The 27,356-nt window shown below is 35.3% G+C and overlaps 6 protein-coding genes across 11 annotated transcripts in view; 3 read left to right on the top strand and 3 right to left on the bottom strand.

Moving 5' to 3' along the window:
* LOC21391586 (enolase) overlaps positions 1-6,673 on the top strand; it is a 9,534-nt gene extending 2,861 nt beyond the window's left edge. Inside the window, exons 3-14 of the mRNA XM_024172593.1 lie at positions 3,995-4,042; positions 4,207-4,293; positions 4,410-4,490; positions 4,684-4,781; positions 4,857-5,016; positions 5,288-5,406; positions 5,469-5,520; positions 5,614-5,670; positions 6,039-6,157; positions 6,220-6,271; positions 6,365-6,421; positions 6,626-6,673. Of these exons, the coding sequence (XP_024028361.1) occupies positions 3,995-4,042; positions 4,207-4,293; positions 4,410-4,490; positions 4,684-4,781; positions 4,857-5,016; positions 5,288-5,406; positions 5,469-5,520; positions 5,614-5,670; positions 6,039-6,157; positions 6,220-6,271; positions 6,365-6,421; positions 6,626-6,673 (978 nt within the window). The remainder of the gene's footprint in view (positions 1-3,994; positions 4,043-4,206; positions 4,294-4,409; positions 4,491-4,683; positions 4,782-4,856; positions 5,017-5,287; positions 5,407-5,468; positions 5,521-5,613; positions 5,671-6,038; positions 6,158-6,219; positions 6,272-6,364; positions 6,422-6,625) is intronic.
* A 1,194-nt stretch (positions 6,674-7,867) lies between these two features.
* On the bottom strand, positions 7,868-10,851 carry LOC21391585 (pollen receptor-like kinase 1). The gene is made up of 3 exons (XM_024172592.1): positions 10,149-10,851; positions 9,139-9,744; positions 7,868-8,577 (listed from the first exon to the last, which is right to left on the bottom strand). The coding sequence occupies exons 1-3, from the start codon at positions 10,849-10,851 to the stop codon at positions 7,868-7,870; spliced, it is 2,019 nt and encodes a 672-aa protein (XP_024028360.1).
* A 717-nt stretch (positions 10,852-11,568) lies between these two features.
* LOC21391583 (tRNA pseudouridine synthase A) lies at positions 11,569-14,517 on the bottom strand. Of its 2 annotated transcripts, none has more exons than XM_010108633.2 (9): positions 14,339-14,517; positions 14,100-14,205; positions 13,795-13,985; positions 13,514-13,659; positions 13,087-13,178; positions 12,602-12,924; positions 12,384-12,447; positions 12,220-12,282; positions 11,569-11,974 (listed from the first exon to the last, which is right to left on the bottom strand). In XM_010108633.2, exons 1-9 carry the CDS (start codon positions 14,500-14,502, stop codon positions 11,783-11,785), a joined length of 1,341 nt encoding a protein of 446 aa, XP_010106935.1. In that variant the 5' UTR covers positions 14,503-14,517; the 3' UTR covers positions 11,569-11,782. The 2 variants fall into 2 exon arrangements, with proteins under 2 accessions (XP_010106935.1, XP_024028370.1); XM_024172602.1 differs by having other exon boundaries at positions 13,795-13,982.
* A 1,008-nt stretch (positions 14,518-15,525) lies between these two features.
* On the bottom strand, positions 15,526-19,760 carry LOC21391582 (protein APEM9). 5 transcript variants are annotated; one of them, XM_024172604.1, is made up of 8 exons: positions 19,670-19,760; positions 18,992-19,188; positions 18,162-18,343; positions 17,587-17,766; positions 17,162-17,239; positions 16,660-16,942; positions 16,039-16,403; positions 15,526-15,951 (listed from the first exon to the last, which is right to left on the bottom strand). In XM_024172604.1, exons 3-8 carry the CDS (start codon positions 18,224-18,226, stop codon positions 15,819-15,821), a joined length of 1,104 nt encoding a protein of 367 aa, XP_024028372.1. In that variant the 5' UTR covers positions 18,227-18,343; positions 18,992-19,188; positions 19,670-19,760; the 3' UTR covers positions 15,526-15,818. The 5 variants fall into 5 exon arrangements, with proteins under 5 accessions (XP_024028372.1, XP_024028373.1, XP_024028371.1 ...); XM_024172605.1 differs by having other exon boundaries at positions 18,992-19,175; XM_024172603.1 differs by lacking the exon at positions 18,992-19,188.
* A 197-nt stretch (positions 19,761-19,957) lies between these two features.
* Positions 19,958-25,292, top strand: LOC21391580 (26S proteasome regulatory subunit RPN13). Its single transcript, XM_024172610.1, has 14 exons — positions 19,958-20,118; positions 20,293-20,362; positions 20,694-20,786; positions 21,045-21,104; positions 22,878-22,916; positions 23,069-23,143; positions 23,228-23,294; positions 23,595-23,676; positions 23,991-24,109; positions 24,206-24,229; positions 24,476-24,570; positions 24,650-24,727; positions 24,830-24,884; positions 25,011-25,292. The coding sequence occupies exons 2-14, from the start codon at positions 20,324-20,326 to the stop codon at positions 25,148-25,150; spliced, it is 966 nt and encodes a 321-aa protein (XP_024028378.1). The 5' UTR covers positions 19,958-20,118; positions 20,293-20,323; the 3' UTR covers positions 25,151-25,292.
* A 1,489-nt stretch (positions 25,293-26,781) lies between these two features.
* LOC21391579 (U3 small nucleolar RNA-associated protein 21 homolog) overlaps positions 26,782-27,356 on the top strand; it is a 5,988-nt gene continuing 5,413 nt past the window's right edge. The window contains exons 1-2 of the mRNA XM_024172607.1: positions 26,782-27,014; positions 27,108-27,135. Coding sequence (XP_024028375.1) covers positions 26,889-27,014; positions 27,108-27,135 — 154 coding nt within the window. The 5' untranslated portion in view covers positions 26,782-26,888. The remainder of the gene's footprint in view (positions 27,015-27,107; positions 27,136-27,356) is intronic.

Below are 27,356 nucleotides of genomic sequence, written 5' to 3'. Positions count from 1 at the left end.
GACATAAGATAGGAGTGGGTCTGACGCTCTCCCAAAAGCATTACTCCAGGGCTTCTCCTTCATCTGCTGGTTCATTCTCGGACGTAACCTCATCGGCTCAACCTAACTCACGTATGGATCATTATTTAAAGAAATCGTACTATGAACAAATGAAGATTTATGACAATCAGGTGAAGATGTTAGAGTTGGTGTCTAAATTGCAGCCCAACATCCAATTACCTACGATTGCTCGTCCAGAATCAATTAACCTAGACACTCCTCTACCTCCTTCAGATGATGACAGTCCTAATGATGATTCAACTGTTGGCGATGCTGCAAACTTAGACGAATAGTTTCGTTATATGTTCTATTTTATTTTTCACTTTATTTAGACTTTTATATTTTTTTTAACATTATATATGCACTTCATGTAGTATTCATAATATATTGTATAAATTTATTTAGATTTATTATTTTTAATATTAATTTATATTTTACTTTTAATGTATCTTAATAATTTATATTCAGTATGTAACATAATAACGTTTAATTAAAATTATTAAAAATTAATTAATTACCATTTTTTTAAAAATTAAAAAAAAATTTATTCCAGTTTTTTGCGACGACTTTTTTATACGTGTCGTCGCAAAAAAGGAAGATTATTTGCGACGACATTTTGAAATTTGTCGTCGCAAAAAATATTATATCACGAGAATTTCAGAACAGCATATTAACGACGCTTGTCGTTGCAAAAGAAATATGTTGTTGCAAATATATTTGTGACGACACTGTGTCATCACAAAAAAAGTTTTTGCGACGACATATCTGCGACGACATGTCGTCGCTAAAACTTTTAATTGCGATGACACTGGGGTTTTTGTGACGATAAAAAGTCGTCACAAAAACACCTTTTTCTTGTAGTGTACCAATCTAACACGCTTGTCATAATAAACCCAGCCAAAACTAAATTAGCTATATAAGTCGTTTTGATTGTGACTATCTACTAGGAAATGTGCGTGGTATATATGTTATACGTTTCTATTATCAGTTTATTGATTACAGCATATGTATATATTGTAATTTACATGTTATACGTCATCGTCATCGTTTTTTGCTACTAAAAGTAGAGAGATTCGTGAAAATACAATATATAAATACAAGTCTTAACTAGAATACTATGTTATATGTTGTCGTTTATGATTAATAATCATCATAATAATAATTATATAAGGAGCAGAATTATGAGGCACGTACGTTTCCTTTGATCTCAGTCTAATTTTTGTCTTTTGGGCGGTTTAGTCAGTGGTTTGGACTTCCTAATCATAATCAACCACTTATATGTATACCCGAATTTATCTCATTCACTAAAAAAGGCTATTCATTATTAATTAAGTGACTTTGTGCATAAGCTCTCACACACATGTGAGATATGTATTACCGGTTTTAATTATAATATATGTAGTCTAGTTTAACACTAAATCCACACCCCTCATCTATTATTTAAACAAGTTGAATGAATTCATATAGACAAGGGAAAAAAAACTTCTCTGGAGATTTTATTATGTAATTGAATGAATGAAAATAACAAGCTATGCTATCTATTTATAGGGGATGACAATTCGAAATAGAAAAAGAAACTAATCCTAAATATCCTAAATTTGAAATTTAGAAACAATTAAATCAGAAAGACAGCTGAAATAAGGAAACAATTAAAATTAATTAAAATTAAAATTTGAAATAAATCAGCAAATAATTCGAGCAACTTCCATATTCTGATCTTCCGCTGGTAGTTCCTGGCGTGGCATCACCATTTTAGTTCATTATATAATAAGCTCGAATTTTCCTTGAATTTAAACCTATATTCAGCTGCCCCAAATCCGTCACACCATCACTGAAAACTAACGACCGACCGACCAATCTTGTTAATGGCGCTCTCCCAAGAAATGAAGAAAAAGCAAGAATTGAAGGACGAGACTTTACAGATGTAGAAAAAGGTTGAAAATTTGAGGTTTGAAGACAAGGGAGACTAAGAAAATGCTCAAAAAGTTGAGCGTCAATTCTTCTCTGACGGAGGAAATACTCGACAACTCACTTATGACGGCGATTAAAAGTGTTAAGGCCAGGGAGATGATTGACAGCCATGGCAACTCCACCATAGAGGTTCAATTTTTATTTATTTATTTTTTCCTGATTGGCATAAATGACATATGTTGGTTTGATTAATTAATTAATTTAAGTTGTGCGTGTGGGTTTCTCTTCTCAGATTGATGGCACTCTGGTGAATTGCTCCGTTCCGAGTTGTCGACCCCTCCATGGTATATGAACTATTTTTTCAGTAAATATTTTATTTTATTTTTTGCTAATCAAATTTTCAGTAAATACTTGACAACGCAATTTCCATGTTATTTTAATATATCTATCTCATATATGCTTGCTTTTGGTAATTTGACTTATTGTAGATGCTGATGAAGATCATAATCGCTTAGGAGTCTAGAAGGTAATTTATTTTATTATCATGCCTCATCTTTTTAATTAGTAGTCTTGTATTAGTCTCCATTCGCTATGTGTCAAATTAATTTTATTGTTCCTTGGCTTTATGTAAACACCGTCATTGCTCCCACATTGATTGGCAAGGTTGGTTTAAATTGACCTTTTTTTTTTTTTTTTAAATAGTAGAATCCTGTTCTTTAACGTTTGGAGTCCAACTTGAATTGAGTCTTTTTATTTATTTTTACTGGCCTTTTATTTATCTTGAAGTTTATTATTCTAGCCTTTTAGTATCTGTAATCTTCCTAGCTACTACTTTAGTCAGCTCCTGAAGTTTGCAATCAGCTTATTCCACAGGTATGTAGTAACTACATTCATTCCTTTCTGTAAATGTTTTGTAGGTTCTGAAATTAAACCTTTTATTTTAGGGAGTTTTTCTGGTAGTCCCTACAAAAATAGGACTATCGATATTCTCTGTTTTTCAACTATTAGATCTGTATCAAAATTTGTTTGTTCTGCTTACTTTTTTAATTTCATATGATTCTGACCAGATCTAAAAGTTAAAAATGGAGACTACCTCCCTTCTATTTTTCATTTTTCTACATTTTTCATGATCTTTCCTAGTAAATGAGACAAGAATAATAGCAACAAGACAGTCGTTTTATTCAAATCAATTAGTTGAGCCGGGATTAGCTCTGAATGTTTGTTCCAAAACATGTAGATTTTGTTCGCTTTGTTCCAAAATATTTTTAAAAAGCGTATAAAAAATAATTAAAGTTAGATAGGTTGAAAAAAAAACTTATTTTAATTAAAAAATGTGAAGAAAAGAATGTATTTTAATTTCTTATGCCAATTTAATATTTTTTACACTTTGAACATTAGTATTGTTTGTTGTAACTTTCTAGTTTTCTTGTTTGTCCTTTGGATTTTGGACATTAGATTTGAATATTTTGTGTTTGTGGTATTATCAATTTGGGTTGTATTCATTTATTATGATTATAAGGAATGTTTTACATTTTTCCGCAATTTCTGCTCAAAAAATGCAACTAAATATACTGGTAAGTTAACTATGGTCACCATCCTGATTAATTAGTAGTCTTGTATTAGTCTCCATTCCCTATGGTTAAGTATGTGTCATATTAATTTAAGGGAGAAAGAGAGAAATAGGCCAAGACTTGAGATGAATTAAAATTAATAGGCTAATAGTTTACATAAGTTAATAAACAGGCCAAATTACTGTTTTCGTCCATAACTTGTCTGGTTATAAACCATAACTTGACAAGTTATTGTCCATAACTTATCTGGTTATGAATCATAACTTAACAAGTTTGTCCATAACTTATCTAGTTATGAACCATAACTTGACAAATTTGTCCATAACTTATCTGGTTATGAACCATAACTTGATAAGTTATGGCCTATTAATTTCTATAACTAAAAATTGGCCTATATACTTTCTTAAACTTTTCATATTGACCCATTTCCTACTATTTCCCTTAATTTAATTGTTCCTTGGCTTTATGTATAGGCTGTTGAGTATGTAAACACCGTCATTGCTCCCACATTGATTGCCGAGGTTGGTTTTAAATCGAGCTTCTTTTTTTTTTTGGTGGTTGAATGGTAGAGTCCTTTCCTTTAACGTTAATTGGAGTCGAACTTATATTGATTCTTTTTCAATACTGATATTTGTCTGATTCCTTCATTGTACATAATTATATGGAATTCACATTGCACTTTTAGGATCCAACCGAGCAGGCTGCTATTGATAACTTGGTTATTCAAAAACTTGACAGAACTTTGAACAAGTGGGGTTGGGACAGTCGTAAGGTACAACAACAAATTGCCTAATTTTGCATGCAGATATACATTCAAAATATTAGCTTCTAAGTTTACTCTCTCTAAGTCTAAGTCTCAACTGCTCTTCTTGTGATCTGCCTTTACAGTTAGGTGCAAATGCGGTATTGGCAGTGTCGATTGCGGTATGCAAAGCAGGTGCTCATGTCAAGGGAATCCCTCTCTACAGGGTACGCACCTGCCTATTCTCACGGTCTAATTGATTATTGATGACCAAGTATTGCCAATGTTGCTACTATCAATATGAAATTGTAATGTGTAGTTAATGGGTATTCGTGATATTGGCTAATTTAGTTTATATTACGTACTTCCATATATTTTTGACTCTCAGAGCCTCAACTTGACCTCCTTTGGATATTACAGCATATCTCAAACCTAGCCGGTAACACTAAGAATAACTTGTCGTTGCCTGTTCCTGCTTTCAACGCCATCAAACATGCTACACATGCATGCTTCTTGAAGTTAATAGTTCTTTAGTTTTGCTTTTTCATGGATAATCCCTTATTCTGATCATTTTAGTATTTTTGTATTTGCAGGAGTTCATGCTTCTACCCTTTGCGGGTTTCACGTTTGTTGAGGCTTTTAAGATGGGTAGGGACTGTGTATTACGACCATATACAGGCTCCATTTTTGGAGGAATATGGTAGAGATGAAATTAAGGACCATGATGAAGGCTCTCTCTCGCCTAATATTCAGGTCATTCCCTTAATTGTTTATTGATTCGTTGCTTTTATTTTACTTTCTAGTACTCGTAGAATTGATTTTTCTTTTCCTCAATTTATAAATTTATTCACATGGTCCTTAGGGAATCGAGGGTTGTCTGGAATTGATTAAGGAAGCCATTGTTGAATCGGATACTATCTTAATTATACTTTTTCTGGAGAATTGCACCTTTTAAGTTTAAGGAATTTGAACAACTAGAATATTTAGCTCTTATATTTGCTTTTTTTCCCCCTTTTTTTTAAAGGTTTTTATCGGAGTGGATATGGCTGCATCTGGTTCTGATGAAACAATGGATAAGGCCTACAAGCTTAGCTTGCTTAAAGAGGTGAGTAATCTGCGTGAGACTGTCAATGTAATGAGACTGTTGGTTCATGGTGACGACGACTTCTAGTCACTAAAAGTGTTAAAAGTCCATTTGATTGCAGTGGCGAAACGGAGGATGACTTCATTGCTGATCTTTGTGTGGGTTTGGGAGCGGTAATTATCTATCTTAATTTTCAGTTATCATATCAGTGACGAGGCCGTTGAATACTTGTATTCATAATTTTTCTTTTTGTTTGTTTTTCTCAGGATATAATTAAGATAGGAGTCCCCATTAACCATGAGCGCTTGAAGATGTATAACCAGGTTGGTCCTTTTTTTTTTTTTTTTTTTTTTAATTTGATTATTATACATAGATAGTGAGATGTCGGGTTTTGCTGATTTCCTCTCGCCTAATATTCAGGTCATTCCCTTAATTGTTTATTGATTCGTTGCTTTTATTTTACTTTCTAGTACTCGTAGAATTGATTTTTCTTTTCCTCAATTTATAAATTTATTCACATGGTCCTTAGGGAATCGAGGGTTGTCTGGAATTGATTAAGGAAGCCATTGTTGAATCGGATACTATCTTAATTATACTTTTTCTGGAGAATTGCACCTTTTAAGTTTAAGGAATTTGAACAACTAGAATATTTAGCTCTTATATTTGCTTTTTTTCCCCCTTTTTTTTAAAGGTTTTTATCGGAGTGGATATGGCTGCATCTGGTTCTGATGAAACAATGGATAAGGCCTACAAGCTTAGCTTGCTTAAAGAGGTGAGTAATCTGCGTGAGACTGTCAATGTAATGAGACTGTTGGTTCATGGTGACGACGACTTCTAGTCACTAAAAGTGTTAAAAGTCCATTTGATTGCAGTGGCGAAACGGAGGATGACTTCATTGCTGATCTTTGTGTGGGTTTGGGAGCGGTAATTATCTATCTTAATTTTCAGTTATCATATCAGTGACGAGGCCGTTGAATACTTGTATTCATAATTTTTCTTTTTGTTTGTTTTTCTCAGGATATAATTAAGATAGGAGTCCCCATTAACCATGAGCGCTTGAAGATGTATAACCAGGTTGGTCCTTTTTTTTTTTTTTTCTTCTTTCAATTGAATTATATACATAGATAGTGAGATGTCTGGCTTTCTGCTGATTTCTATTGGGTTTGCTTGATATCAATTATTACACATCACCGCTGAAAAAATTAGACATTTTTTTAACATAATCAATAAATTATTTCTTATCCATAATCAATAACTTTCGTAATAAATTGGGTGCAGCTTTTACAAATTGAGTGCGACTTTCTACGTGATCCGGAGTATGTTTGAGGAAGGCAGGCTCTAATCTCGTCGCTGAGTCTTCTTAATATTATCACCGCTAATGATACCATGTTATTATGTCTTTTCATTTTGTCCTTAAATTATTTTGACTTGATATCATCTTTTAAAAAAATAGAGTTTTTATTTATTTTGACTGGCCTTTTATTTATCTTAAAGTTTATTAGTTTGGCCTTTTCTTATGTGTAACCTTCCTAGCTACTTTAGTCAGCTCTTGAAGTTTGCAATCAGCTTATTCCACAAGTACATACTTGCGTTCCTCTCTGTGAAATCTTTTGTAGGTTCTCATCAAGTTTTGTTTCTTTCTGAGACTGAAATTGATTTCTTATTTTGCCCCCTTAATTAATAGTTCTTAACATTTAAAAGTTTGTATTAAAGTGATACGCCGATCAAGTATTTATTAAGGTCATAATTAAAATTAATCCTTCATATACATCAATTTAGTTCGACATATCTATCAACACAACCAAATGTAAATGGGTTCTTTTAGGATTTGTTCCAAAACATTTTTTTTTTGTTTTCTTCTGTTTTTTTCTTTTATCTCTTTGTTTTTTTCCGTCCTTTCTTTCCTTTATTTTTTTTTAAACTTTCCTACCTTGTTCCTCCCGTATTTCTTTTTTTTGTCTGCCATTTTTACATTTTAATCTTTTTTGCCTTATTATACATTTTTTCTTCTTTTTCTTTTCTCTAAATTGACCTTCATAAATATACTTCTCTTTGATTTCCCGTTTAAATAATTTATTCTCATACATATTCTTGTCTAATTTTTTTTATTTATATCATGTTCTCCTAATAAAAAGTTTCCTAAGTTTTTTTTTTTTTTTAAATTTATTCCTTTTTTCCTCTCTTTTCCTTTTTTTTTTTTTTGTGTGTTCACCCATTCTCATCCTTTTTATGCATTTTTTTTTTCTTTTTAATCTTTCCAAATGAGACCCTAATAAAAGAACAGTAGAGAGAGATTCGTGAACATATGTAAACAAGTCATAACTAGAGTACGTACTATGTATATAATTGACAGTAATAAATATAAAGAGAAAAATGAGGTACACACGTTTCCATTGATTTCTTTTGGTCAGTAATTAAAAGTTGCGAATTAAGTTTCATAATGTATGATCGAAGAGTTAATATACTAATCAAGAAAGTAGATAAGATATGTATAAGTAGATATACATTCAAATATTGATCTCAGCCTAATTTGACGTTGAAATTGAGGAATTCATCAGAAAGAGCTCTTGAGGACCTCATGTCCATTTCACTAGCACAAGTGGAGTAAAAATCATCAATATCATCCACCCTATTATAAGCAGTAGAAATACCACTTGTTTTATGATGATCTGCCGTTGATATGATCTCTTTCAGTTCTTCAATCTTATCAGCAGCCTCTTTCACATCCAATCTCTTCTCCACATCCACATCGCAACACTCCATCCCTATCCTCAGCAGCTTCACCAACACCTCCCTTTCCTCGCCCGCGTTACTCGTTGGCCCCGCCTTCAGTAATTCCCCATCGAACACCTCGTTCAGCTCCTCCTCCTCCCTGTCTGCCTTGGAACTCACCCACTTCACCAAATCCCCGTAATCCGGGGGTTTACCAGTCAGTATCTCTAGTATCAGTATCCCGAGGCTCCAAATGTCGGTCTTCTTGGTGATCCGACCGTGTTGGAGGTACTCTGGGGACTTGTAGGCCACCATAAGCTGTTGCGCATGCTCTTGGTTCGTTATTGGGATTAGAGCGTAGTCGCTTAGGAGAGGCTCATAGGATTCATTGAGAAGAACATTTGACGGTTTGAGGTGGCCATGTGCTGCGATTACGGTTGGAAGCTCGGTGTGAAGATACTTTAGACCATTTGCTACACCTTTGATGATCTTCAACCTTGTTCTCCAATCAAGGCTGCCTCCACCTTGCCCTCCTGCAATGCACATACCATGATCATCAGAATTAGATTACTATGTCATGTAAATTTTCTTAGACCTTCAAAAAATGTTAATTTTCTTAAGAACTGTAAAAAGTGTTTAAAAAACTCTTAGACTTATTAAAAAAAAAGTTGAGTAAATTTTCTTAACCACCAAGTATGATTGGAGGAGGATTTTAGATTTTTCGCTTTGTTTTGAAACTTTATTATTCATTTTTCTAGTATGTTTCAAGAAGCAAATGTTACATTTAACCATTACTTATCATGATTTGTCACTAATATACTTTTTGTTCACAACCAGATGTTGACACAAAGTTTACAATGATTAACTAAAAGTACTTCAAAACTTTTTGCTACAGATTTTCACAGAATTTGTTGTTTAGCCACTAAGATTTTCAATTCTTGTTGCAATTATGTTGGAACTAAGTATAAATGTTTTACAGTGTATCAAGAAGCAAAATAATGGGAATGGCAAACATATAATCATGATGTGTACGTGTGTGTGTGTGTGTGTGTGTGTGTGTGTGTGTATATATGTATGTATATGTTGTAAAACAAACGTACCATACAAATGAACTGCCAAGCTACCCTTTTGAACATAGTCAGAAACCAAGAGCTTCTCTTCCTTCCTATAATAATAGGCCACAAGAGGAAGCACGTTACGGTGTCTCAACCTCCCTATCCTTCTCATGTGTTGTTGGAACTCTTCCCTTCCCACATTGTTCATTTGCTTAAATATCTTCACCACCATCACCGTGCCGCTCAATAACGCCGCCTTGTAAGAGGAGCCAAAGTTTCCGCTCCCTAAGATCTCGGCAGATGCCCTAAGCAAGTCCTGCATGTCAAACTTCTCTCTGTCGTCCCTAACGGACACCAGCTTCGTGCTCTCCCCTCTTTTCGCGGTTGCACTACTACTCACGGCTAGAGAGCGTCTGGGTGACAAGCTTTCGTCTTCACCTTGCTCCGTCTTGGGCTGCGTCGGATCCTCTTCAGTTGTGGATGTTTGCCTTCGGTGGCTGAGGATGAATATCACCGCGCATATGGCGGAAAGTGCCATTAGAACAACTATCACGACGATGACAAGACTGAATACCGAGAACTTGTGTAGGGAACATGGTTTTAGTGGAGGTCCACAGAGATCTTGGTTTTCTGCTCATTCGGAGAAACTGTCCAATATTAGTATTAAGGTTATTTTCTGCTCTTTTAATTTGAAACACATGAATTTTGTTGTTTAATTTGTGCAGGCCACAACTATGGATCAAGAAGAGTTCATTGATTGTGTATCCAATGATGTATGATTTTTTGCTAAAAGGATAATGTTATAATCTATAGCTATATATTTAGGATTCCATACTTTCTAACCTTTCCCAAGTTAATAGCTACTTTTGCTTTAAAAACTATAGGTTAATGAGAGTGCACATGTCACTCAATTAGGGGAAAAAATATATATGTATATGTGTGTGTGTGTGTGTGTGTGATAGTGCCTCCACTTAAAAAATACAATACTATTATACATATGTGCATGGACATAGTTTTTAATGATGATCACTTACCATAAAAGGAGCTGGCATCCAAAGTACTAAGGCCTAACGGGATGTGACCTCCCAATGCATTGTTGGACACATTGAAAGAAAGCCATGTCTTCTGAGGGAAATTCGGTATGAGCCCTTCAAATTGGTTGCCCTCGAGCCTCAACTCCTTAAGCTTAGGCAAGAAAGCGAGCGACGAAGGGATCCCGCCTGTGAATTGGTTGTAAGCCAAGTGCACCTTCTTCAATGACAAGGTTCTTAAGAAGATGTCACTATCAATGACCCCGCTGAATTTGTTGTTTGACAGATAGACTGTTTTGAGTGATCCGAGTTGCCCTATATCGGGTAATGGCCCGTCGAAATTGTTGTTCATAAGGCTTATGGTTCTAAGGTTAGGCAAGTTTTTGAGAGAGTCCAAATCAATTGTGCCTTTAAGCCCCATGTTCTCAAGCTTTAGACCCCAAATCATGCCTTGGCTGCAAAGAACACCTTCCCAATTGGATTGTTCGTTGGCGGTACATGGTGAGGTTGAGGCTTTCCAAGTAGGGAATAGGGCGGAATTGTTCTGCAAAGAGTCCTTGAATTTTAGGAGAGATTCAGAATCCGACGAGGAAGAAGAAGAAGAAGAAGCAAAGACAATAATGAAGAAGAAAAGGAGGAAAATAAGGCTTAATGGTTTTGTGTTAAAGATAATAATGGTGTGATGATATTCATGAGGTGATGCCATCAAATGGCGGGAGGAGAAGGGCTTAATCTTCTTCCCACGAGAGTAGCGGTCCAAAATTCAGATGGCATAGGAAAGAAAAAGGTGACAAACAGAAAGAGAGAGAAAGAGGAAGAAAGAGAGGATACTATTACTAAGAATAGGAGACGGCAATGCAGAAATGAGTTAAGAGAGGTAAGAGAGAATGGTTTAACATTTGACAAAGTCCTCCTATCACTCCTCTGCAGGAGAAATACACGCCAAGCCTCTCAATTTCCCAGAAAAATAAACTTTCCATACATACTACGTATACATACATACATACATACATAAATGCATACATGCATATATATATATGTATGTATGTATGTATTTTCTAGTTTCCATAAAAATAAATAAATACACACATACACACATCTCTGTACATATGTGTGTACACATGTATGTATTTGTGTGTATTCCTCTTGAACCCATATGTCTTGTTATAATCTCTCTCTCTCTCTCTCTACGAAGAAAATTTATGGTTTGAGTTCGTTCTTATTGAGTCTGGTTTCACACAAATAACATTTCTACAGAACACATGAATCTACCGAACTGTATTATAGTATGATATCCTAGGCAAGCCTCAGATTTCCATTATTTTATATCCAAAGTTGATTCTCTTTTGAACCACTTTTGGCAAATTTTGATACCCAATAATATGAAAAGCAATATGCCCTTAATCAGTTCATGATAGGGAGAGAAAATATCAGTACACCTCAAAGAAAATAATGGGAAGTAAATGTTTCATAAGTTACAACCATGTGATCACCTACATTTTCATCGGACTTTTTCTCATTTTAACCAAAATCACCATCAAATGATGGAGGGTCCTTATCACTTTTCAGTAACATATGTTTGTACATGTGTACCAAAGAATGAGTACGAAAAATGGAAGAGGTCATAATGAATCCCTTCATTCTTTGCTAATGAGACAATTGTTAGGTTTGAATTCAGAATATCCAACGTCAACTAGACATAAGCCATCAGGGGGTGCAGGCGGAGCAGTGGCGCGTCTACATGTGGCATCCATCAGCTTTAGCAACGCGTCTTCTTCAGCACCTGCAGCCGCTTCCCTTATTGATGTCGCCACTAGTACCCGAACCATCTGCGAAACAATTGCTAGCTCCTTTAAGAAACAGTAATTGTGACGGAGACAACCATTTCTAGGTCACCCAGTACAATTTAGTATTTAGGTTTCCGAAAGATTTTGGAAATTTTAGAACTAATATAAGGACTGAATTCTAGGTTCAAGGGCGAAAGTGACAAATCCTGAAAACTTTGTGGGGCACAAGCACTAGAAACCGTAAATAACCAAGTTTCAACAAGTAGGCAGGTGAAAGAAAGTAGTACCTTCCGTAAGAAGCGATTTGCAACCAATTCGACACACATAATCTTTCTTCCTTCCGTGCAATCCTATAAGAATGGCAATGCTATGAGTTATTGCGTTTACATTAAGATGTGTTAATGAAACTGTGAGGAAGATTATCGATCACAAGTTAGTAAAAAATACTTACAGAAGTTGGCAATCTGGCTTCTGCAGCTCGAGCATGGTAGATAAAACACTCTGTTGGTGGACCTCTGAAAAATTATAGAGAGCTCAAGTTAGAGCAGCGATGAAAGACATACACACTAGCCATGAAACACACACACACACATATACATTGACAAGAAAAGGGGCATCAGAACACCGGGGGACAAGGTAATCTCAAAAGGGCTTCTTGTTTGTCCTTACTCATTCCTAGAAGCTTTTGTGTCACGTGCAAACATTTTATATGATAATAGCTTCCCTTCTAGTAGCCGTAAAAGTTGGTCCACCCGGCTAACACTAAACGAACTTGGCTTCTTCCCGCTTTCTAACTCCTCGCTGTCATCTATAATTAAGTTCCCAAAACTTTCATCGTTCCATTCTCCACATCCACTTTCAATCTTTTCATAAGTTTCAAGATTCTCTCCGTTCTTATTGCTCTGCTCCTCATCCTCTTCATCATTGAAGGGGAAAATGTAGAGATACCGCCTCCATTTGGCGGAGAAATTTGGATGGAAGACGCGAGATACCTGCAGCAAAACTGTCAAAATTAGAATGGAGAAAAGCAATACAAACATCGGAAGATCTAAAGCTGCTATGTTGACAAAGATCAAAGTGAATCAGCTGAAGATAAGATGAAAGATGTTCACAACAATAAATTGATGCCTTGGGAAACTGGAACAGTTCAGTACCTCAGAAACAGATTTGGCTTTAAGTTTTCCTAGTGCTGCATTGTTGATTGCCTCTTCAATATCTTGACATGTAATATCCTTTCTCCAAGTATCTAGAAACACACACACACACATATATATATATATATAATATGAAGATCAATCTTTTCCCCATCTGAAAAACTTCAAGTAAATGGAAAGCTACATCCCCAATGGCTGGCTCAACCATTTCAAAGACTAGGCCGCTTCGTTTCAGGAAAATATAAACAACTAGATACATACATGAATTCAGAGAGTACTAAAGTCACTTTTAGCTTTTCATATGCTACATGTAGATTGTGGTACACATAAATTCGTTCCAAGAAATATGCAAAGGTCGACACAAAATGTGGTAAAAAAAAAAAAAAAAGTTAAAAAGCAAGATAAGGGTAAGGTGATCTGAACATACAGAAAGAACAAACTTGTTGAAGAGCTGTGACTCCTTTGTCAGTGCGTCCTGCAACAACAGTACAAGCTTCTAATGGTAAACATTTGTCTTTGAGCAATTGGGCTTTCTTCTCATCCACAAATCTCCCAAGAGATCTTTCCACTAAACTGTTGAAAAAAAAAAAGAAAAAGTAAAGACAGTTAGTTCAATATCAGATGATGCTGGATTCAGTTCAGTTCTATTGTTCCACTTTGCTAACAAATTTAATTTAATAGAGAAAAAAAAATAGAGTGTTACCCCACCCCTGTACAGTGTTGAGGCCTGGCTGCTTTTGCCAACCATCAAAAGAAGCACCATGATATCCAAGAACCACCTTGAATGTCGCTCTAGCCCATCTCCCACTTCTTTCTTCACTCTTTTTTAATTTAACTTTATCATCAGAAATCTCAGGAATTTCAGCATCATAATCATCATCATCAACTTGATATTTCTTCTGAGAATAAAGTTTCCGCATTTGTTTACAATTCCCCCAACAAACATAATTAATAAAAAAAAAAAGGAGATATATGTATATTTTGGTTCTGGTAAGAGTTTAAGAGAGACCCACATGGAGGGGAAACAATGAGGAGAAGGAGGTGGTTCCGTTGACGAGATTGGAATAGAAATCAAGTACTTGCTGCCATGGTCTTCCGTACATGAATTGGTAGCTTTCCCTGCCAGAAAAACCACCACCCATGTTAGAATCAATTCAATTCTCCCAACAATCTGTTTTTCTTGTCTATCTTTCTTTCTTTCCAATTTTTATATTTTCTCGGAAAAAGCAAGAAAAGCAAAAGCAAAGGAAACCTGGCAGTCCAACGGGAGAATCTGCAGGGATCGGAATGGTTGTAGTGAACATAATCTTTGTTCGTTGAATGCGTTTCCATCTCAACCACGACACCAACTCTGCGAATCGGATTCAGATGTTTATGTGTTTGTACTTGTACTGTCTCTGTACACCATAGCATCATCGCTACTTTGCTTTACTTGTGTTGTATGTTTTTTGTTATACTTAGCCCCCAAAGGACTAAAATGTAAAATAACGACATGTTGTGGTTGGCAGCAGCATCAGAAACGACATGTCGTTTGAAACGATGTAATGTAGACAAAACCACGTAAAAGAGAAGTAGCATTTTCTTTAAAGCAGTACGAAACGTCTTTCATTTTACGTCTTAGCCGGAAGATATGTTTTATTCTAACTTGTGAAACTTAGGCCCAGACCGTTCATTTTATTGATTTATATTTAATTTTTTTATTATAATAAAAAATTCTCACATAAAGTTACATATTAACTCAAATCAGTAAATTAAACGGATCATTAAGACATTTTCAAATAATAATAATAAAAGAAATTAACTTAGGGAGTAAATTCACGTCCATACCTCTAATAAAAAAATTTACCATTGCAATTACTAATATAATCTAACGGTAATTTCACACTTAACTCTATCATAAATACCCCTAGTTTTTATTTGGGAGTTTGAGACATTGAAAACCACTCACTTTGATATTGACGAGAATGACCTTATCACATAAGTATTAGTTTTAGAGGTGTAAATTTAAACCGTGTGGACTCGGCTACCCTGTAGAAAAATTCTAGGCCGGCCCTAAAAAAGAGAGGGTCGACCCAGCCTGACCCTAAATCTAAAAAGCCTTACTAAAAAGTTTAAGGCTGGCTTAACTCGGCAAAAATAAAAAATATGATATTTAAACCGCACCGATCCGACTTTAAAGAAGAGAGAGTCAGCCTAACCCTTAAAGTCGGGCCGAGTCTAGACCAACAATGGCAGACTTCAGACCAACTTGTTTAGCCTAATCTAACCTTGTAACTCTAGTAGTTTGTCTATCTTTTTTTTTTTTTAATGCAATTACCCATTTCAAAGGAAAAAAAAAAAAAAAACAACAACAACGCACGCACCTACCATACACCAATTGACACGCCCTTATATTGAGGTAACGGGTTCAAACATATATGGATGCAAAGGAGGGGGGCTAAAAAAAAAGAACTATATAGGAGAGCTTTTATTATTGTACTTCTCGTTTTAATGCACACAAAGTGTAGATCCCCATCTCCCTTTTAACTCCATGAATCAAACAAACCCATTATCCATTATACAAGAACTTGAACCGATGCGCTACACCTTCATAGCATTGTTAAGTTTAATCTGGAGAAGAATAAACTTTTCTTTTCTGGCTAGAACGACGGAAGTTTCATTGCAAGGCTTCTGCAATGAATTATTGTTGTACGTTTGTTCTATAATAGATGTATGAGCCCGTACTGGACACCTCATCGTTGGCCTCCACGCGACGGAGCTGGTGGAGATTGAACAGCAGCTAAAGGGTTCACTTGATATGAAAACGCAAGTTGCCACAAGTCCACTACTGCCTTTTTTATGAACAAAGCTTGATTCTGAACAATCCTGCGCGTGACAAAAATAAAAGTATGTTTATCGTCAGATGATATCTATATCCTGATCTCTACATGCCAAAGCAAGAATATGGCTTACCCTTTTAGACTAGCTCGTTTCCGTCGTGAAATCCAATATGCGAGCAAGATCATAAAGCCAAGAGCAATCTTCCCCTTTGATATGACTACCTGAGCATTACCAAACTTCAAATTGATGGTGCGGATCCACCAAAAACATGGTTCCACCCGTTTGGACAGCCTTAAAACTGTTTGTTTTCTGCTCTTCTCTCTGTTTAGAGGGTAATTGCCATTGTCCAACACTTCCGGAGATCCGTCAGACATATTTAGCTTTTCTACGTTGGAAGAGTGGATTTTGTGGTTTTCAACCGACAAAGGCGAAGAGTACCCTCGTGACGAGTTCGTGGCTTTTACGGAATGAAGGGAGTGTAATCTTCTCAGAAGTCCCTAGAAAGATGAAAGACATTGGAAAGTTATGAACCAGTCATGTGCATTTGTTACACACACGCACACACGTGAGATGTCATCATTTTCATGTAGAATTCTCTGAATTAAGCATAGCAATGGCCAAATGCAAGAACCGAAATGCTATGAAAAGAGAGTCAATTAACTTTCTAGCCATTTAGGATTAGTGAAAATCCAATCAATGATGGTGGTGGGCATGGCTGATCCAAAGCAAGATGAACCTAGTACTATAGTTCACCTGCTGTTTTTCCTCTGGCAATTCGGCTTTCTCAACCCAGGTTATTGCGAGATTCACATCATGTGGAGTGGTTAGGAGAAGCTTCATAACATAGACCTCAACAACATCAAGATACTTATCGACTCCCAAAACAAAACGCTCATCACATACTTCTACATTATCAATGTTGGCTTCTGTGCCGGCAAGGACATAGTAACTTTCGTTCGCTAATCTCCACTTGCTAAGAAACTCTTCAAGAAATTCTCGAACACCAGAAGAATTTTCTGGTATCTGAAAACACACCCTGTGGTAAACAAGATATGATAAAGAATTGAGAACCACAAAATACCTGTAGATATTTTCAACTTAAATGCAACTGGTATATACAAAACAAAGTTAAAAACGAGAACTGTTTCCATTTCCTCTTGTATGTATGTTTTATTAAAATGCTAATCACATGGAATGAAAATAACAAGAAAAACTTGTGCAAAGGCTTATATATAAATTATACAGTTAAAAGTACCCGGTAAGAAGAACTTGAACAGGGATGGCTGCAACCGAAGGAAATGATTGTTTGAGCTCATTTAGGATTTCCGATGCCCTGAGAGCAAAGAACAACCCAAAAGAAGTTATAACAAGTCAATAAACAGAAAGGCAAGCAATAGGCGCAAAGCAACCAATTAAATATATTCGTTCTAACTGGAAGAAAGACGAGATATATTCGTTCAACTTAGTAATAAGCATCAAAAGTTTAGAATGAAATATAAATCATATTGAAGTTTACGGTACAAGTTTCAAACTATTTCATAAAGTAGAGAGCTTTCTTAAGAAGTGATATTTTGTTAAGCTGTTCTGGAAGGGCCAAAACTCATTTGGAAAAAGTAAAAATTTCTTGTGAAAGCTTTTGGAGGTGGGAAGATAAAAAAAACAATTAAAGTGGTGCCAGACCTGTGGAGCTGGTGAAGAGACTGGAGGAGAACCATAGCAGTGGATTCCAAAATGTCATGGAATTCAACATCTGAGAGTGATTCCATAAATTCTGGCATATCACTTGTTCTTTTGCAAAGCTCCTTCAGAATAGAGGAAGCTAATGATGCTGCTTCCTCATACATCGAGCAAACTAGGTAGCTGCAACCATTACAATACAATTCCCCCCAATCAATGTTTTTCCCTTTTTTTTTTTCATTCTCTTTTTAACTCTACACACACAGAGAGACATACATACACATATATTGGTTCAAGAATAAATCATTCACATCCAAATTAACTAAATTGGAGAGGAGTTACTAAATACTATATACTAAATATTATATACTAAATACTAAATACTAATGATGGTGCTTTTTGGTTCCAGCAATTTTCAGAAAAAACTTCCTCCAAAGACATGCCTTTTAGTTTACAGAGGAAAAAAGGTAAAGCCCCTTTTTTCCCTTCTGTCAGCAATAATAAGTGCAAAAAATGAAAGAAATGAAGAAAAAGGAATGAGTTTTACTAAAATTGTAGTACAGTTTATGTTAGATTACCTCTCAGAAAGTTCGATTCGAGCCCAGATTTCAGAAGATAAAGTCGGAGAGGCTTTCATATCCATTTCGCTTCTTCTCTCCAGTTTCCTCTTTGAATGAATTTTCAAGGGCTAGTAGTTCTGAGTGTATAAATTTGTAGATCGATAAACTTAAATGTGGCAATGTATGTTCAAATTTTGAATCTGTTTATTCAGCAAAAGAAAGAAGAAAAAGTATTCAGATTTTGAATCATTGCGCCTTAGAATTTCCATATGTATATAAGACTTAAGATCATGATCTTGCCCTTCTTTATATTTGACTCCCCCCCACCCCATCTCATTTGCTTTGGACTTTTATTTCTTAGATTCAGAGTTAGGTCAAGACAAACGACTCTGACAAAAAAGAGTTACCAACAAAAAGTGAAATACGTAAAATCTTTGGTATTACAAAGTAATAACCTCTATTGGAGAAAAAGGGAATAAAAATGGAAGTCAAATCTAGGAGTGCTTGTTGAATACTCCCATGCCAAGAGGGCCTCATCCATTAAAATTATTATTATTATTAATATTTTTAAATTAACTTTTGACATCTATAAGTTAAAAACAAAAGGGGGGAAAAACTACTTCTTCACAATAATTGAAGACTAGGAAAGTTGAGAAACCCAACATTATATTTACTTGGGTTGGAAACCCACAAAACAGGAAATAAGGCTAAAAAAATGAAAACTAAGAAAATTAAGGGGGCATTCCGAGAGTTGAACTCGGGACCTTTTGGTTGCACCGCTGGAATGGTAATGGCCATGGAATAGAATGAAAAGTAAACATAATTCATTTGTTTGGTTAGAGACTCACCAATTTTCAAGGAATGAAGACGATTCCTTTTGTTTTGACACTAGTTTGAAGCCACGTGCTTTGAACGTGCGTGGTCTTTTGCATAAATTCATTGGAGATATAATTCTAAAACACGATGGACGGTGGGTTTCTTTTTAATTGTTGTTTATGAAAGAACACCACATTTGGTAATGATAATGAGTCTCTGCAATGAAGAGCTAAAGTGTAAAAGATTCCCGAGTCAAGAGTTCAATTTCAGCATGAACAAAACAAGGATACAAAAGGGGCTTTGTTTTCAGCAGATCATCTGACAGAAACACGGGAACCAACTACTTGTCTTGTCAGTGCTCAAGATTTTGTTTTTTTAATTTATTTTTGGCTCCGAAAAACAACCAGAAAGAGTGAGTGCTCAAGAATTTAACCATGTATTTTGACTTAAAAGTTTCTATCTGGATTATGTTTTGTATAGTTCTAGGATTTCATCCCTTAACCATGTCTCCTAGAACGTTTAGCATTGATTACAGGGTTACAATAGATCCAAAAGTTGTTCAAAAAGAAATCCAAAATGGCAAAAATAATCAAATCATAAAGAACCAAAATTTCAGAACCAAATTAAAAGCAACAATCGCAGTAGCAATCCAAAACCTAAAACAAACAAAATCCCAAAACAAAGGAAGAAGTGAAGGTGCAAGTGCGAACCTGAAACAGAAAGAAGCATCACGAGGAGAAAACGGAGCGGAAGACGAGAAAAGAAACAAAGGAGAAGGGGGGAAGGAGCGTGTTTTCCCATCTCATGAGGATACGGATAAAACGACAAGTTATGTCGTTCGAGTTGCCAAATAACCAACGACGTGCATGAAAATGACATGTCGTATACCACAATGGGCTTAAAAGCCCAGTGTGAACGGCCCGGCCCACAGTTGAACTCGGAACGTCACTTTCGTAATTTTGTCCCCGTTCTTGTTCTGAAAACCCCAGAATTAAGCTCCTTCGAATCCTCAAAACATCCCATCCCCCATTAAAAACCTCTCTCTCTCTTCTCTTCTCTCTCTCTCCCTCTCTCTCTAAATTCTGAAGGAAATTCTGAAGGAAGCGCGTCGGCATCACAATAGGAAAGCACGATTTTTTCTTCACACAGGGAAGAACTGGTACTTGTATTTATAACTTTAATGCTTTCAATTTCTCTAGGGTTTTGTAATTTCCTTTTCTTCTCTTCTTAGGGGTTTTGTTTCAGCTAATTTTAGTTGTTTTATACGGGTTTTTTCTTCTTCTGATTATTCGTTTATTTATTTATGAACCTTTTTCTTTTTTAATATTGGTAGATTTGTGTAACCAGAAGTAAAGGTATCAGCTATGGATTCATCTTCGACCGAGGCTTCCGCACAAATGCAGGTGATTTTTCATGCTAATCGTCAGTGATTATATTAATTTGAAGCTAAAAGTGTCACAAAGACTGTTACTTTATGTGTAAGTTTGTAGCATAAATAAATTTGCAGTTATGTTTTACAGCATCTTCTAACAAAGTAAAAAATAAAAAATATTTTTTTTAAAAAATATCAATAGTAACACTAACATATGATAATTTTTGGGATTTTAGTTATTTTATTGGGTTTTTGGTTACTTGATGTGTAACTTGTGTTTTGCCTTTACGTTTACATATCGTCAATACTATGTACTTGAAGCTCAAACAAAATAATAATAATAACAATAATGGAATTTGCAGGAAGTAATGCTGGAGTTTAGGGCTGGTAAAATGCAGTTTGATGGGAAAAAGGTTGTTCCTGATACTCGTAAAGGACTTGTTCGCATTGGAAGGGTATGAGTACGATACTAGTTGATTATTTATTTTATGTTTTACTTTTGAGTTGGAAAAATGCTATCTATCATCGCTGGTGATATAAAATTGTGATGTAATATTAGAACTGTCACGTAGTAACTGTCGTATATTTTGTCGCGTGGCTCTCTATTTTGTTGCCGCACGTCAGTGATAATAGAAAACAGTGCTTTTTCTTAGTCGTGTCTTGATTGATACTAATTTTCTAGATTCAGCTTATCTATTTTCTTTATGTTTCAGGGCGAGGAGGGATTAGTCCATTTTCAGTGGCTTGATCGGACACTAAATGCTGTGGAAGATGTATCCTAATGAATAGTTATATTTCTTTTTTCCCGTCTGTATCCTAATGAATAGTATAAAGACATTAGGAAAAAGTGGAGGAGTTATCATGTGATAGAGTTTGACGATCTTAGGTCACAAGGAGAACCTAATGTGATGTATACAAGAGGAATCAGAGTCGCGGAAGTTAAAACTGCACTACGGAAAATAAAAAAGGAGAAGACATGTAGGCCAGATGATACTCCCATAGAAGTTTGGATGGCGTTAGGAGATGTTGGAATTGTGTGGCTCACTAAGCTTTTTAATAAGATATTAAAGAAGAAACATATGCCTGATGCGTAGAGGAAAAGTATTATTGTCCCCATCTTCAAGAACAAAGGAGGTGTGCTGAATTATAACAATTATAGGGGCATAAAGTTAATAAGTCACACTATGAAACTTTGGGAGAGAGTTATTAAAAGGAGAGTAAGGGCCACAACTACCATCTCAGGTAACCACGGAAGCCATTTTTCTTCTTAGGATGCCGATGGAAAGGTACAGCGAAGCCAAGACAGACTTACATATGGTCTTTATAAATTTAGAAGAGGCATATGATAGGGTACTGAGGGAAGTTTTATGGTGGGTGCTAGAAAAGAGAGGAGTGCGTGTGAGGTATATCAAGGTAATTAAGGACATGTACGATGGGGTGGTCACGAGTGTGAGAACTGTTGGAGGCTATACGGCAGAGTTCTCCATTCGGATCGGCCTTCATCAATGATCTGCTCTTAGTCCCTATCTTTTCACCATTGTGATGGATGAGCTGACAAGAGAAATTCAAGATAAAGTTCATTAGTGTATGCTTTTTGCGGACGATATAGTTTTAGTTGATGAACATAGAGGAGTTAACTATAAGTTAGAACTGTGGAGACAGACTCCCGGGACGAATGGATTTAAGTTAAGTATGACGAAAACTGAATACATGCATTGTAGGTTTAGTAACTCAAGTAATTAGAGTGATGGAATTTCTTTAGATGGTGTGGAGATTGTGGCTTCTAGGAAGTTTAGGTACTTTGGGTCTATAGTGTAGTACGAAGGAGATATAAAAGATGATATTCAACATAGGATTAAGGCAGGGTGGGTTAAGTGAAAGAATGCTACGAGAGTTTTATGTGATGGCAAGATGTCTATTAAGTTAAAAGGAAAGTTCTAAAGGACTGCAATCCGCCCAGTTATGTTATATGATATTGAATGTTGAGCCATTAAGAGACAACATATATGTAAGATGAGTGTGGCAGAAATGCGTATGTTAAGATGGATGAGTGGCCATACGAGAATGGATCGCATAAGGAATGAAGTTATTCGTAGTAAAGTAGGTCTAGCACCAATAGAAGATAAGGTGTGCGAAGGCCGCTTGAGGTGGTACGGGCATGTCCAACGTAGACCACTAGAAGCACCAGTTCGTGATTGAGAGGACATTCTTATACCTAATACTAGGAGAGGGAAGGGTGGACCTAGAATTACGTGGACTGAAGTAGTTAGGAAAGACATTCTAGATCCATGCCCTTTAGGAAAGTCTAATTTCGAACAGAGCTGCGTGGAAAAGTGAAATCTATATAGCTGACCTTAATTAAGTTGGGATTAAAACTTGTTGTTGTTGTTTTCTTGGTTTGCATTGCAGTATCTATGTGTTTTATGTGGTTCTTTATTATTTATATTTTTCTTGTTTGCCACTTTCTACATCTTCTTTTCTCTTTTTGGGATTGTGAAATTTTTTTCTTTCCCGTTTTCTAGTTTCCTTGACAGACTGTATGACAGGATCAGATTATTTTTCCCGATGAAGCTATTTTTGAGAAGGTGTCGCTCTTCACACATTATACTTTTTCTTTATTCTTGATATGTTTATACATATATAAAGAATTATGTGTATATATATATATATATATATATATGTCGTCCATCTTTTTTAGTTTATTGTTGAGACTTGCTCTAACTATTGGTTTACTTAGGTTAATCAATCATCGGGAAGAGTTTACATATTGAAGTTCAACACAGACGACAGAAAATTCTTCTTTTGGATGCAGGTCAGTGTTGTAGTTATTATTGTCTACCCCATTAGTGAACTATTCACCATGCCCATTGTTTATGGCTTTATGAATTTTTTCCAGGAGCCTAGAGCTGAAGGTGACTCACAGTTATGCAGCTCCGTAAACTACTACATCAATCGACCTTTAGGTACACATTTTCATTATTTTGTTTTCAATACTTCCACTGTTTGTAGCTCAAAAACATAATGGCCTCGTTCATTTCACCAATTTGAGTTTTCAGTTTTAGGTTTCTACAGTAAAAAGCTCTCAGAAAATGTCACATCTAACTTTTTCTGCTACAGTGAAAAGCTCTCAGAAAATGTCACATCTCAGCTTGAATTGAAAACTCGAATCCGCGAAGTGAATGAGGCCAATATATGATTTCGGTTTTATGAGTTTCTTTTGCAATTTTGTGTCAAATTTGATAGTGTGTATCTTCCTCTGCCAGAGTTTGGGGGTGAAGACGAGCCAGATGCTTCTGTACCACTGCAAGTTTCTGAAGATATGGTTGACGATGATATCTCATCAAGGTCAGTTTCTGAAAACATGGAACTTGTATACCAAATTAGAAGAAAAATTTTAAGGCACCAAGAAAACTAATAACGTGTTAAATAGGTTTGGTGAAACAGAAGTGTATTGAAATGCTGCTAATGCACAGATCACTCTCATTAACCATAAATGTTCTCATAACTTTATAAGAATTTTCTGAAGAGTCAGATGTTTCTTTCTGAAGTCATATTTTTCCTACCCTTCTGTTTATGGTGCTATTACAGATGCACATGCATATATTGTATAGATGTACATTATGTGGCTCAACCCTTGATATCATTTGTATGTTTTCCAGAGCTGGAAACTTGATTGTCCCAAACTTAGGTGCTGAAGTATCTAGTGATGTTACCTCGTCATCCGGCGCGGTGAAACTGGAAGACCTGCAAAGAATCTTGAGTAACATTGGGCCTGCAGGTTTGTAATCTCTTCTTGAAAGAACACTTATTCTAATTCGTACATGCTCAAAGTTGCTCTGAGCTCTAACACTCGTAATGATATGATCTATTATAGATGGTGCTGGAGACCCAGATAGAGGTAATAACACAGTTTTGTTGTTGTTGTTGACTTGCATCTCGCATCTTCATTGTAGAGCACTTTCTCAGCTGATCAGCTTCTAGAATCGCATTGTTTTCTGGAAACCTCTTTTCTGGGATCTGGGAATGCGTTCATAAAACTTGGGTTTTTTTTATAAATAAAAACATCTAAATAAATGGAAAGCATTGGGAGTTCTGCATTTATTTTTGGCACGTCCTTTCTGTTGATTCTTGTTTTGTTGGCCAGGCTTGGGACTAGATGACATACTGAAGCCCGATTTGATTATGCCATTGATTGAGACACTGCCATTGGAACAGGATTTAGCTTCTTACTTACCGGAGGCAAGTGATAATCCGCCACTACCCGAGTTTTCATGCATCCTCTAGCATTTTTGGTGTTTTAATCCCATTATATCTACAGGGTCAGTGGTCTCCGGAAGATCTCTTAGAGTTGCTGCAAAGCCCGCCTTTCCGCCAACAAGTAGACTCATTTACCTATGTATGAGTTTGGAGGCCCATCTTTTTATTAACCTTTCTGCTTTTCAGTATGCTGTTTCTATTGTTTAATGAGACGTATTCTTCTCTACATGTTATGATATAGGTGCTTCGAACCGGGCAGATAGATTTAACCCAGTTTGGAATTGACCCGAGTAAATGTATGTGATGCATAATTTTACTAGAGTTTTGTCACAGTACCTCCACTAATGTGGTGATTGCATCACTTGGCTATTGTTGTTTCAGTGATTTCGTTCTTCACTCAGTCTCTTTTTTTTCATTGGCAGACAAGTTCACAGTGTTGTCATTTTTGGAAGCGCTCGAAGATTCTGTTGCAAGAACTTCGGAGTCGGAGTCAAGACAAGGTGATAAGGATTTGAGATCTCAATCGTGTAACCGAAATGAGCCCATGGATGAGTCCCAGTAGTTTGCTTTGGACATGATTCTTATGATCCTATCCCGAAGTTGTTTATTTTTCCATTTCTTCTTGTTCATTGTGGTAGAGAACTTGTTATCTGGTTACTTTTTGTCTTTCATATTTCACAAGGTATATGCTTTTACAATGGGAATTGGGAAAGAAGAAAAAGAATCAACGAGGAATGGGAAGGCGTCGGTATTTGAAACATTTTCTGTTCTATATACAAATGAATAAATCAAAAGGTTTTTCATCCCCGGCTTCATTCAAGTATGCTGCTTTTGGCTTTCCTCCTCTGTTTGCATGAAGTGTGTATATATAAAGGCCAATGGCCAAAGTAGGAGAAAATAAAGAATTTACTTTTGAGATTGCATGAGTGGTTTTTATTTTTTACTCTTGATAAATAAGTGTAATTGTTTAATTAAAAAAGTTATGAATTAAGCGTAAAATAATAAAAATTTTAACTCATCACTTTTAAAAGATATTTATCAAGATTCTTCAAGTAGTAGAAGAGTAGGAAGCAGGCCATGTCTTATTGTCTTATATATATCGATCGGAGAGAAAAAAGTCAAATAGGAAGAAAGAAAATTATTGGAATACCTCTTTTATTGGAAAACCGACATAAAAATTTTGCTAATATGCATCCTCAGAAAATCTGAAAAGCAAGGAAATTTAGAAAAAAATCTAGCTCACCAAAGGATATGTCATTTTTAAAACATAATATAGACTTCTCTCTCTAGTAGGTTTTCTAAATTTTTCAACTAAAGGGAATGCCAATAATTTCCCTTTCTATATAAATAGTAACATAATAATAATAATAATAATAATAATCTATACATAAATGCTTTAAAAAAAAACAAGAGAGTTGGCTTCTAAAGAGGCCGTGTGTTGGCTTTTGTGAAGGTCACATGTTGGCTTCCTCTTTATTTTTCTTAAATTTTTTTTTTATTTTCTCTATTGTCTCTCTTTTTTCATGTTTAGATTTTTTTATATTTTTCTTCTCTCTTTTCTTTTTTCTACTTATTGCCTTTTTTATTTTTCCCCCGACTATTATCTACCTATTGCCTTAAGTAGTAATTTTTTTTATTTCATTAAATAAGTTTTTTAATAGGGACGGACAAAATATATATAATATTTTGTTTATCTCTTTTTAAAATAGATCTTATATTTATAATCATGAATTATTAAAACACTTTTACTTAATGTAAAACTTGCATTCTAATCCTTTTGTTTTTTTATTCATTTTAAATCTTATATATTCTAATTGTGCATTATTAAACCTTACCCATGAATATATTCTTATTTAAAAAATTTCAAATACATACTTGCCTAAATATAAATATTTTTCTTTATTGTTAATATTTTTTTAGATGTATATATTTAAAAAATATAACATAGTCAATACTACCCGCGTGTTTCAACTAATAATAATAAAAGAGAAATATAACACACTCAATACTACTTTCAACTAATAATAATAAAAGAGAAATATTTCTGTTATTTCCGTCGTTCTCCCTAATAACAATCTCCTATTGGGCTTATTTTTGGTATAGCCCAATCAAGATGGATCAAAGTAGCAGAAGCCCACTTAAAAAACATGACCGTTTTACGTTGATTTGTTATTCCTCAGAACCCTAAACCCTCTTTCTTCTGAAACTGAGAAAGCTTTCTTCTTCTTCTTCTTCTTCTTCTTCCCCAAACCACTTTGTCTCTTATCTCTAACAGAAAGAGAGAGAAACAGAAACAGAAAATGGGAATATTCGAGGGATTTAGGGCAATCGGATACATCACCAGCAGCGTCCCTTTCTCCGTTCAGCGTTTGGGCACCGAAACCTTCGTCACCGTCAGCGTTGGCAAAGCTTTTCAGATTTACAACGTAATTTCCTTTTCCTTCATCTTTTTTTCTTTTTTTATTATTGTTTTTTAGTTCGTTTTCAATTAATTTCGGGTTAAATGTTTTCTTTTTCAGTGCGCCAAGCTCAATCTGGTTCTGGTTGGTAAGTTGCTGTTGGAATTATTTTACTGAAATGACGTTTTCTTTTTTTAGTCTTGTTTTTCATTTCTAAATTTTGTTCAAGATCGCGTTTTTTATGTAAACCCAGTTTTCAATTTTCTATTTTTGATTACTTATATAGAACATACTCAACGTTGGTGCAGTCTTAGAATTTCAAAAGCATTCTTTTAGACTACTAAGTACTAATTCCATTCAAATTTCTCC

The sequence above is a fragment of the Morus notabilis genome, unplaced genomic scaffold (assembly GCF_000414095.1).
Source record: "Morus notabilis unplaced genomic scaffold, ASM41409v2 Scaffold359, whole genome shotgun sequence".
Lineage (NCBI taxonomy): Eukaryota > Viridiplantae > Streptophyta > Magnoliopsida > Rosales > Moraceae > Morus > Morus notabilis.
Note: the sequence above shows the minus strand (reverse complement) of the source record. Positions and strands in the feature narration are given on the sequence as shown.